We start from the raw sequence: 12188 nt of genomic DNA, 5'->3' as shown, positions 1-12188 counted from the left end.
GTTGCCCCCTTCCCTCCTTTTATTGGAAGCAGTACACCATAACGTTCTCCATCTCACTTCTTTCATTCAGAATTCCCACCCACATATGCGCTCCCTCCGGCTTTCAGTAAAGCGTTTTGTTTGATAATAGCACAAGAGCTCTGCATTTATTTCTCAAGTAGCAGCACCCCATATGGATAAACTCATCCAATTGGAAGTTGTACTTTCTTAAGGAAGCCCAGTACTCACTTATACAAAAGTATTTTTTATAGCTTGTGATAGCAACTTATAAATTATTTACTGTTCTCCAAATCACTGACATATATCACTCTGATGGAATCTATTCTTAATGCCAATCTCTGAGTGTGTTTTACTCAATTTTAGGCCAACTGAGCAAACACCTCTGAGTTATGTTTTGTCATCACAGTGTTTGGAAACTGTGTCCTGGGATCGGCTCTCCCAGTGTTCATTTGCTCCCCCGTTCCTCGCCCAGGACCAGCTTGTTACCGCGAGTCTTCTGCATCGTGCACACCTTCACACTGACACAAAGCCACGTAGAATCAGCTTCTTTCTAGTCACAGCACTGAGCCATATCCCACCATCTTACTATAGTTTCCACTTAGAGAAACCCTATGAGTTTGTGTATAGATTTTCATTAATTCTGGATTAACTCATAGAACTCTATGACTGCTTAGGAAATAAAAGTGTTGCGTATCTCTGACACACAAAATACTTCATGCCACGTCAGGGGATACTTATCTTACCACAGGTCACATAGTGATAAATCTTCCAAGAATAATTTGCAGGGACTCTGACAGTGGGAATGAGGTCAGCTGAGTAAGAATAATATCAGTCCAGAACCCAAGCCACCCAACCTTACCTGGTGAAAACCAGAGTTAAGCAAAAGAGTTAAGCAAATTCTGTTTTGTTGGGACTTAATGGTGATGTCATAACGGGTAATTAAGACATTATGAAAATCACTCTTATGACTTATTTATATGAATGAAATAAAATTGTCAGTATTTTTGGTAATAATCAAGTTTGCATCAAAGGAATCAGATATCCTGGTGTACTTTGTATCAGCAACAACAAAATCACTGAGTTGGGCATAGTGCCACACACCTGTAATTCTAGCCCTTACAGAGGATTGTGAGTTGCAAGTCATCTTGGATAAGCTACATAGTGAGTTAAAGGCCAGCCTAAGCTAGGCAGGAATTCTGGAGATGGAGAGGACTAAGAGAGGAAGAATTGCTGTTGTGGAATATTCCTTTACACTGTGTGAAGATGTGTCACTCTAATTGGTTTAATAAAGAGCTGAATGGCCAGTAGTTAGGCAGGAAGAGGTTAGGCAGGAATTCTGGAGATGGAGAGGACTAAGAGAGGAAGAAGGTCAGAGTCACCAGCTGGATGCAGAGGATGCAGGACATGTAGCAGGAGAGGTAGAGGTCACGAGCCATGTGACAGCGTGCAGATGAATAGAGATGGGTTGAGTTATAAGAGCTAGTTAGAAACAAGCCTAAGCCAGACCAAGCTTTCATAATAAGAAACTTCTCTGCGTCATTATTTGGGAGCTGGCTGGTGGGACAGAAAAAGACTCACTACAAATTGTCATTGTATAATTATAATAAAAAAAACCCTTTCAAGGAAAGAGAAATAAACTTCAAGCAAAGAACAGTTGAATGTAATAAGGGGAGATTTAAAAAAATTCAGGTTGTGGTGTGTAAAATGGCAAGTGGTGAAAGAACTGGGCACCACACCTGTCAACCTGAATTTGATCCCTTGGGCCCACAAAGTGGAAGGAGAGAAGTGATGCCCCACAGTTGTCTACCAACATGGAGATACACACAAAGTAAGTGAAGCAGAAATTAACATGTTTTAAAATAGTCCACCTAGACTCCCCATTAACATCACGAGAAAGGCGATGGAAGTAGAAATGTGTGTAATTTCCTTCTATTCACAAAGCAGTTCTAGTCTTCAAATGTACATAGCAAAATAGCACTTAAAAATGGAATGGTTTAGAGGTATAAAACTAAGGAGCTCTCTCTTTCTTTTTTTAGGATTTCTTTGTGTAGTTCTGGGTGTTCTAGAACTCACTCTGTAGAAAGACTGGCTTCGAACTCATCAGAGATCTACCTGCATCTGCCTCTCAAATGCTGGGATTAAAGGCGTGCACCACTACCCAACTAAATTAACGAATTCCCATCAAAGTCACTACAGAATGAAGACTATGAAGGATGAATAATAGATAATCCTGGTTTGGGGTGTAAATCAGTAATAGAGGACTCGCCTAATATACCCAAAGCCATATTCAACTCCCGTAATTACAAAAATAAGGTTATTAATCAACAAATGGATTTTATGCAGCAAGAAAGCAAGGGATATTAATAAAGAAGTTCATATATTTGATACAACACACATACAACTGGAGACACTTTATGAAACCCTATGTCTGCATTTTAGGATGGTAAGATTCATCACAGGAGTGACTCACTCACCTGAAGAAGACTGGAGTCTCCTTTTATTTCCAGCAAGTCTTGAGACACCAGGAGAGGATCGCTCTTTCCACAACTCTCCTGACTGATGAGCGTGTCTGCATAATTGGGCTGAGGGAAGATGAGGTGGCTCTTCCCCGAGTCTGCTGTGAGGGAGACCTCATGAGAATAGGTCTGTAGGAAAGCTTGCACACCATCCACACCCACAAAGTGCGACGTAGGCATGGATGACAACCCACTACCTGCAGCTCGAAGCAGGCGAGTGGCATGCCAGTGACGGAGCTTGTGTATCAGCAGCACAATGACAAAGGCTAAGAAGATGCACGAGACCACAGCCACAGCTACCACCAGGTACAGTGTGATGTCTGCATCTTCCCGGTCAATGTGAGTGTTAATGCTGCCCAGATCTGCCAGGATGTCTGGGATGTTGTCTGACACAGCTATGGTGAGTGTGACCGTGGCAGAGAGAGGAGGCTGGCCATGGTCCTGCACAGACACCACTAGATTCTGCTTGAGAGCATCTCTGTCCAGCAGGGCACGCGCGGTGCGCACCTCACCTGTGTTCAGTCCTACTGAGAAGAGCCCTGGCTCGCTGGCCTTGAGCAGGCGGTAGGACAGCCAGGCGTTCTGTCCTGAGTCTCTGTCCACCGCCACCACCTTAGTCACCAGGTAGCCAGGCTCTGCAGAACGAGGAGTCAGCTCCACCCCAGTGGACCCATCAGTGGGGAGGGTGGGGTACAGGATCTCAGGTGTGTTGTCATTCTGATCCAGCACGAACAAGCTCAGGGACACATTGCTGCTGAGTGGAGGATTCCCACTGTCCCTAGCTGTCACTAGCAGCTTCAGGTCTTGAAACTGCTCATAATCAAAGGAACGTAGTGCATAGAGGACACCTGTGTTAGAGTTGATGGAGACGTAGGAGGACAGGGGCGCCCCCTGGATAGTGTCCTCCGACAGAGAGTAGATTACCTGGGCATTCTCACCACTGTCTGGGTCCTGGGCTGTTATGGTCAAGATGGAAGCTCCCCTAGGGTTGTTTTCTGGGATGTAGGCAGCATAGGAGGCATGGGTGAAGGTGGGTGGGTTGTCGTTGATGTCCACCACTTGCAGTGAGATATAAGTCTCTGTAGACAGCGGTGGAGTTCCCTGGTCGGTGGCCGTTATTGTAATGTTATATTCAGAGACTTCTTCCCTGTCCAGGCTTCTGTGTATCAACAGCCGGTGATAATTTCCGTAGGTCTTTTCAAGCCTGAATGGAAGGTTATCTGGAATAGAGCAAGCGACAAGGCCATTCTCTCCAGAGTCACTGTCATGCACATTGAAAAGTGCAATCACCGTGCCTGGGGAGGAAGCTTCCTGGATGGAGCTGGTGAGAGAGGTGATGGTGACTTCTGGAGCGTTGTCATTTGCATCCAGAACCGTCACCAGTACCTTACTTCTGGCTCGCAGACCAGGTCCATCATGGGCTTCTACATCAACGTCATAGAATCCAGAGTCCTCATAATCCAGCTCCCCCAACATTGTTATGTCCCCGCTCAGAGAATCCAACTGGAAGAGCTGGGATATTTTGTCTCTTACATTCCGAAAAGAGTAGGTCACTTCTCCGTTGGCTCCTTCATCTGGGTCAGTGGCTTTTATCGTAAGTAGCCGGGTGCCCACAGGCAAATTCTCCTTCACGCTAACGTGGTACTCTGGCTGAGTGAATACAGGAGCATTGTCATTGGTGTCCATCAGTGTTACTTGAATTGTGGCAGTACCGGAGCGAACCGGGTCGCCTCCATCGAAGGCGGTGAGAACCAGATGATGAACCGCTTCTTCCTCGCGATCTAAGGCGTTCTCCAGCACCAGCTCCGAGTACTTAATCCCATCCGCCCCATTTTGCACATCCAGGGAGAAGTGGTCATTCGAGCTGAGATAATAACCCTGCAAGGCATTCACCCCTATATCCGGATCAAAGGCCTCAGGAAGAGGAAATCTTGTCCCAGGAATTTCACTTTCAGCGACTTTTATTTCCCTCTGCTGTACTCCAAAGCTGGGGGCATTATCATTAACATCAATAATTTCCACTTCCACAGCAAGAATCCTCACTTTATCCTCTAGGAGAATCTCCAGATTTGCGGTACACTTTGGGGATCTGTCACAGAGCTCTTCCCTGTCGATCCTCCCTGCTGTCACCAAGCTGCCGCTTCGCGGGTTCAGAGCAAAGAGCTGTGTCTTACCTCTGGAGACGATGCGGACTCCGCGCTCCGCCAGCTTCCCAGGCTCCAGCCCCAGGTCCTTGGCTAGGTTGCCCACCACAGAGCCCCTTTCCAGCTCCTCTGGCACAGAGTACCGTATCAGTTCAGCCCGGATGTCGCATAGGAATCCAAGGAAAATGCAGATCCATACTAGCCCCCTACGGTCTGATCCGTAAGGAGCCGCCATTGCAGTCCTGTCGCAAAGAGTCCTGAGCTTGGGCGTTGAGTCTGTGCAAGCCTCAGGAGCCCCACAATCTTTGGGTTTCAGGATAATGTACTTGCACCTTTGGACGCTGGAGCTCCGGGGAGTTCAGATGGATGCTTTCCTTCAGACCAGAACCAGTCCTTTGTGTTCCGGAAATCTTGCTCTTATTAAATACCCGATTTTCACCCCAGAGTGGTGAACAGCGACACCCAGAGTACTAAACTGTTATTGCAACTAATTCTTGCTAAAACACCATCACACACTTTCCCCTTTCTTAATCTTTCTTTTCTAAAGGAGCATAAAGGCCAAAATCCTGTTGTTTAATTTGCAACAAAAATCCAGGAGTTACCCAAAGCTTCCTGTATATCAAACTAAGTTAAATTATGGCAGAGTAATATAGTAGTTTTTCTGGAAAGAGGTTGTTTTCTCTTTTTGGTTGCTGCATTGTTCATCTCCCTACATCATTTTCAGTACTTTGCATTGTATGAGGGCCACATCCATTCCTCTCAGGGGACAGCAGTGGATGTGATGAGTGGGGAAAAGGGAATAGTGAAAAGACAGTGGCCCGCGGAGCCTGGAGGCCCAGCTCCAGTTACAAATATGCAGAAACAAATTTCCTCCCATGACTTCGCCCTCTGGATTCTGGGATAATTTTTCAATTCCATTGCAAGAAGGGTGTTGACTGCCCAGGAGGTAATCCTACCCCTGTAGAAATGGGTTTAGGGGAGAGATTCTAGGTGTGGACTAAAATAGCCAACGCTGTTACAGGACATTCTAGGTAACACACTGTGTCACCACTGTCAGTCTTTACAACAGCAGCCTCTTTTCTGTTGCTTTGTCAACACAGGGTTTCTCTGTGTAACAACCAGGCTGGCCTCAAACTCACAGAGATCCGCCTGCCTCTGCCTTCCAAGCCCCGGGATTAGAAACTTGTGCCACCACTGCCCATCCAACAGCTGCTTTCATAGACTACAGCATTTTCAGTGTTTAATGAGGCAAGTGCAAATCAAACTCAAATGATGAGTAAACAAATATTAAAATAAACTGTAGCACCAAAGTAGAAAATTTAAGCTGAAGATACTTCAGGCCAGCTGTGGTGGTGCACACCTTTAATCTCAGCTCTCGGGGGGCAGAGGGAGGCAGGGGAATCTCTGTGAGTTCCAGTGCAGCCAGGGCTTTGTAGAGAGACTCTGTCTCAATCCACCCAACAGCTATTTCAGGTTTTTTCTCATATAAGACACAACCAGTGCTCTCATTTTTACAATCACCAAGTCTATTATTTTTAACCACTGTTTTAAATTGCTTTATCACTGATTTCAGAAATAGCCCAAAGGAGCTATTTTAATAGTTTATTTCAATAGTTATGTACACATTGCTATCATCACATATGCCACAGCTTTCTTGGGAAATCTAAGAAATTTTGAGACAAGTCAAAAAGTCTTCCACTATTTAAATTATTCCTTGCTTACCAATTAGCATGCACAAATGACCAAACTCTTAAGACGGCTTAGAATCATATCATGCAGAATTAAAATATTTAGTCTTTGAAAGAGTAGGTTAAATGTTCTTTTTTACAATCTTTAAAAGATTATTATATGTTAAGGAGCTGGAGATTAAAATTATGTCTTGGAAATAACTGAAAATAGGTATAAAATCTCAAAATGCTTGCAGATTTGACTCACAGAAGTTATTAAGGTAACAAGAAATATAAAAATGTTTCATAAATAGAAAGATCATCACAGTCCTTGCTATAATGGTGACAAAATAGAATGAGCACAAAATAAATGATTTAAGAATAGTCAAAGGATCCATGGAGGGGTAGTCAAGATGGCTCAGGTGGTGAAGGTGGCAAGCCTGAGAATCTGAAGAGTTTAATCCGGGGTTCCATGAGTGAAAGGAGCAAAGCTGACTCCATATTGTCCTTTAACCTCCATATGCTGGCACATGCGTGCCTCACTCCCCACAAATAAGTGTTAAAAAAGAAACTTGGGTGAGATTATAAGTGAGAATAATATTGAGCCACAGTTAGTAATTCAAATATGAAATATAGTAATATCTGATCCTTGCGGTAAGGCAAATAAGTGCTAACAAGCTTAACTATTGGAAGGCCGTGTCAAACGGATGTGTTGCAATAAAAAAATTGTTCAGGTGAGAAGAGGAAATTGGTGAAGATGCCATGAACTTTAATCCAGGCAGAAAGAACTATCAATATGTTTATAAAGAGCTAAAGATTACTTTTAAAAAGCCAGCCTCACAAATCAAGTGAGAAAGGGCACTAATATTATTAAGGATGCTGATCTATAGGAAACAGTCTCGAGCGAGATTTGCTAGTCACACAGAAACGCCAACAGTAAAGACCGAAACGGGTAATCAGATCATTTCCAAGATGACTGGGCAACCAAGAACTAATCTGCATCCACAACACTTTTCCCAGTAAATTGCCCCAAACAACGGGAAAAAAAGGGACCAAAATTGTTTAATTTGTGCACTATCGAGAAGCGAATATAAGAAATAGTGCTTAAATAGCTCTGTAGAAACTTACCCGAAGAGGAGAAGAGTCGTATGAGGTTTTGGGATTTTCATTATTGCCACCGACAACCACAGAAGGATCGTCACACAGGAGATCCCGAGGGGGAGCAATCTCTGGAGCCACGTGGAGAAAATTAAACCCAGCTGCAGTCGTGGAATGCGAAGCAACACATAGATTATAGGAATAGGGCAAAGTCCCCTCGCTGCAGTTGGGAGGAACCACAGGCTGAGATTTCCAGCTGAGACCAGGCTGAAAGCAGCCCCAGGCAGCTGAGCTGGAGGAGCATCGCAGGCGCAGAGCAATAGCCAAAATCACCGCCAGGAGGAAGAGTACTGAGATCAGGGCCAAGGCCACCACCAGGTAAAACTGAAGCTCACTCTGGGGGTCCGATGGCAGAGGGTCATCGCTGAGGTCTGGCAGGACCTCCTGCAGGCTGTCAGCGAAGATCAAGTGCAGCGTGGCTGTCGCTGAGAGTGGTGGCTGCCCACCATCACGCACAGCGACCAGAAGGCGCTGTCGCGCAGAGTCTCTGTCTCCCAAGGCACGCGCTGTGCGGACCTCGCCAGTGCGCAGCCCAAGGCTGAAGAGTCCGGGATCACTGGCCTGCAGCACGTGGTACGACAACCAGGCATTGTGTCCGGAATCGGCGTCCACCGCCACCACTTTGGTGACCAGGTATCCGGGCTCCGCAGCACGTGGCACCATATCAAAGAGCGCAGAGCCGTCGGGCTCGAGCGTAGGGTACAGCACGCGCGGTGCGTTGTCGTTGAGGTCGCCCACCAGCACGCGCATGCTCACGTTGGCGCTGAGCGCGGGCGAGCCCTGGTCGCGGGCCTGTAGTGTCAACTGGAAGGAGCGCAGCTGCTCATGGTCGAAGGCGCGCTGCGCGAACACCACTCCACTGTCCTGGTTCACGGATACGAATGATAACAGCGCCTTTGGGTCTAGGTCGCTGGCTATGATGGAATAGGAGACCTGACCATTGGATCCCAAATCCGGATCAGAGGCGCTGACTTGAGCGATGGAGGCTCCAGGTGGGTTGTTCTCAGCCACGTGAACCACGTAGGAGGCCTGGTGGAAAACGGGTGCATTGTCGTTGACGTCTGTGATGTGCACAGTAACCAGTGTCTTGGATGAAAGGGATGGTTTGCCCCTGTCGGTAGCTGTGATAGTGACGTTGTACTCTGAGGTCTGCTCCCGGTTCAGGGCCCTGTCTATCACTAGCTTGTAATAATTCTTGGAGGTGGGTTGTAATTTGAAGGGGAGTTCTTCCTGAATATGGCATGTCACCAGACCATTTTGTCCAGAATCCTTATCTCGAACTTTAATGAGGGCTATTACTGTTCCAAGGACCGAGTCCTCTGGAACTTGGTTAGAAAAGGACATGAATGTCACCTCTGGGACGTTGTCATTCTCATCAAGAATTTCAATCTGAACATTACAGTGAGCCGTGTGCACTCCTCCGTCCCTGGCTTCTACACCCAACATGTATCTGCTCTTTTCTTCAAAATCCAATGTACCATTAGTTGTGATAGCTCCAGTATTTGGATTGAGACTGAAGACGAGGTTAGCACTTGCTGGACCGTTTAGGAAGGCATAGGTGATCTCTCCGTTAACATTCTCATCTTGATCTGTGGCTGTCACTTGCAGGACGAAGGTTCCCAGGGGCATGTTTTCACGGAGGCTAGCTTTGTAAACGTCCTGACTGAACACTGGAGCATTATCATTGGCATCGGTGACTTTGATCCAGATCTGGGTGGTACTGCTCAGGGGTGGGTCTCCCCCGTCGATGGCGGTCAGGATTAAGTGGTGGGAGCTCTGATGTTCCCTGTCTAGAAGTTTTTCCAGCAGTAATTCTGGGTATTTATCTCCATCGGGACTTTCCTTCGTTGACAAGGAGAAGTGTGAGTTGGGGCTGAGAGTGTACATCTTCAGTGAGTTGCTTCCCACATCTGCATCGCGTGCGGAGTCCAGAGGGAATTTTACCCCCGGTAAGGCTGACTCACAGATCTCCAGTTCAATACTTTTCCCAAAGAAATGTGGCGCATTATCATTAATATCTCGGATGGTAACAATTACATGGAAAATATTCATCGGGTTTTCAGTAACCGATTCAAACTCTAGTGCACACTCAGATTTCTTCCCGCAAATCTTCTCTCTGTCTATCCTGCCACTCACTAGCAAATCCCCACTCTCCGCACTAACGCTGAAATAATCCTCTGCACTAACTCTCAGGTTTCGAGCTGGCAATTCCTGGACACTGAGTCCCAGATCCTGGGCTAGGTTCCCCACAGAAGAGCCCTTGGCCAGCTCCTCCGGAATGGAGTAGCGGATCGGCTGGGAGATGGCGCCGCAGAACAAAGGCACCAGGAAGTGAAGCAGTACCTGGTTTGCCATCGTTCCAATGCTTCTGGGGTTGCTCTGCCGTTCTGAGCTCGCAGGGAAGCTTCTTTTTGAGTTTTTTTTTTTCTTGGATTTTTAAAAAAGATAATCTGTGACCTGGATGTGGGTAGAATTTGTCAGGCGCTTGAAGGAGCCGGACGGACGGACGTTCTCATAGGTGCAGGAAAAAGCAGACAAGCCCTGGCTGGACCCGGCTGAACAGGGAACCCTTCTCTTCTCTTTGGTCAACAGCGGCGCCTAGAGGTTGTCTTGTAAAACTGCGTATCGTGCAGCTATTAATCCTCAAAGCTCTTGTTTTGACTTTTAATTCGTTTGAAGGAACCAGGCATTTACATTTTCCTTTAGTTTTGACATTTTTTTGTTTATCATCATTTCATGAATGTTTTCGTCACTATACATTCATATTTTTCATTTCACAAAGCGTGCTTTTTTTTTTTCCTTTTTCCAGTTTTGGAGAAAAATGCCATCAATGACTTCACTCTGTGGCACTATTAACTCAGGTATGACTGTCGCATCCCAAAAAGTGAGTGGATTTTTACCCTCATTATTCAGTAAACTCTGATCTTTACCTTTCTTCAAGTTTATTGAAGTAACTTCTTTACTTAGCATTTTAGTTTCTCTGTGTATTTTATCAATTCAACAAAACTTCTCAAAGATAGTCTTTGCAAGAGGAGTGGCGTTTCCAGAGATATTTTAATGCACTGATAGTCTTTGCAAGCCATACTATTTCCAGCTAGGTATATCAGGGCCTGATAGCCTATTAAAGGTGGCAGTGTAGTATTTAGGCTTTTATGATGGTGAATATTGCATAAAACATATTTATTTTATGAAACAAATTCTTTCTAAATATGCAGTACTCTATAAACCAAATTCTTACCTCAATCATTTAAATGTCAGTAATTAATAAAGTTATTGATTGCCAGTAACTTTTGGCGAGACATTGACAGTCTTTAAACACTTAATTTTATTATTTCCAATTTATCTTATTTCTTTATTTTGTGTTTAGGTGTATGTGTATATGCATGTGCACTCATGCGGAGGTCATAGGACACACTGGAGCCGGTTTATTCCTCCCATCATGTGTGCCAGGGACAGAACTCAGCTTGCCAGACTTGGAAGCGAGAGCCCTTACTCCTGAGTCATCTCACTGGACCCAAGCACTCCATTTTAGAACTTGATCCTGGACTTAGGTAACTCCAAAGCAAATCTCCTTATTTCTAATGCAAAAACAAATCAGATGGCAACGGTTTAAATGCACCTCTTAAGTTTCATCCATTAGAACCCCAATCTCCCAACCCATGGTATAACGACATCTGGAGGCAGGATCTTTAGGACATGTTTGGGCCAGGAAGGCTTTGCCTTCATTGGTGAATCAGTGTTTGGATGTTGGATTATCATGTAGCTGGCTCTGTTATAAAATAGCAGTCTCTGAGATATTTGCTTTGTTTTTATCATATGATGCCCGACATGTGATGCCCCGTGTCATGTGACAACTCTGAAGGAAAAGCCCCAAGCAGACGCTGAGCAGACGAGAACGCCATGTTCTTGGACTTCTCAGCTCCCAACAACCAGATAAATGAATCTTTATTTTAAAGATAAATTTCCACGTCTCAAGTATTTTCTTAGAACAGCAAAAGTCAATGGGAAGTTATCAGCTCACGGGTTTATTTCACCGTTCTGAAGCACTCAATCACCTCCAGTAGAAATAGATTATATTTCCCCTAAGATTTCCTTTTTCTTGTTTTCTCTGCTTCCTGCCTTTACATTCCTTTCCACAAGATTCCACCAGATAAATAAATCTTTAATGAGAATATAGTTTTATATGCTTACAGATATTGTCTTCGGGATCTATTGACTCATACATTTCAATGTTATAGTTTCTAACATATTAAGGGGAAATTCGTCCCTTTGAGATGCAATGACATACATTTAGGCTTGTTTTTGGATAACCCTCTCTTGTAGCTACAAGAGTAAAATAATTTCACAGATTTGAGAATGGACCCACAACTTCTGACTAAGGAAAGTTCTAGAACATACACAGGATTCCCATTTCATTGCTGAGATAGATGGTCTAGGGATCTCTTACAGAGTCAGAGAAATATTTTCCTTCTGTTTTGAAATAATATTTTTTTGTGTTGGCATATATTCATTGTATATGAATCTGGACTTCACAGGACATTTTTATACAAATATATATATTGTACATTGGGCATACGCCCCTCTATCCACCATTGCCTCCTTTTTCTCTCCCTTTCTCTCCTGTTAGTCCTGCTTTCCCTAACAGTCTCACTTTTACTTGCATAACTCTCTCTCTCTCTCTCTCTCTCTCTCTCTCTCTCTCT

General features: G+C 44.8%; 1 protein-coding gene across 6 annotated transcripts in view; it reads right to left on the bottom strand.

Moving 5' to 3' along the window:
* LOC101987887 (protocadherin gamma-C4) overlaps window positions 1–12188 on the bottom strand; it is a 183832-nt gene that overhangs the window by 153262 nt on the left and 18382 nt on the right. The window contains exon 1 of one of the 6 annotated variants that reach the window (XM_026783386.1): window positions 7456–9969. The exons of 3 other annotated variants lie outside the window; for them this stretch is intronic. In XM_026783386.1, coding sequence (XP_026639187.1) covers window positions 7456–9840 — 2385 coding nt within the window. In that variant the 5' untranslated portion in view covers window positions 9841–9969. Of the gene's footprint in view, window positions 1–2474; window positions 5091–7455; window positions 9970–12188 lie in introns of those variants that run through there. 2 more of the 6 variants (XM_026783388.1, XM_026783382.1) reach the window with 2 other exon arrangements.

The sequence above is a fragment of the Microtus ochrogaster genome, chromosome 18 (genome assembly GCF_000317375.1).
Source record: "Microtus ochrogaster isolate Prairie Vole_2 chromosome 18, MicOch1.0, whole genome shotgun sequence".
Classification (NCBI taxonomy): Eukaryota; Metazoa; Chordata; class Mammalia; order Rodentia; family Cricetidae; genus Microtus; species Microtus ochrogaster.
Note: the sequence above shows the minus strand (reverse complement) of the source record. Positions and strands in the feature narration are given on the sequence as shown.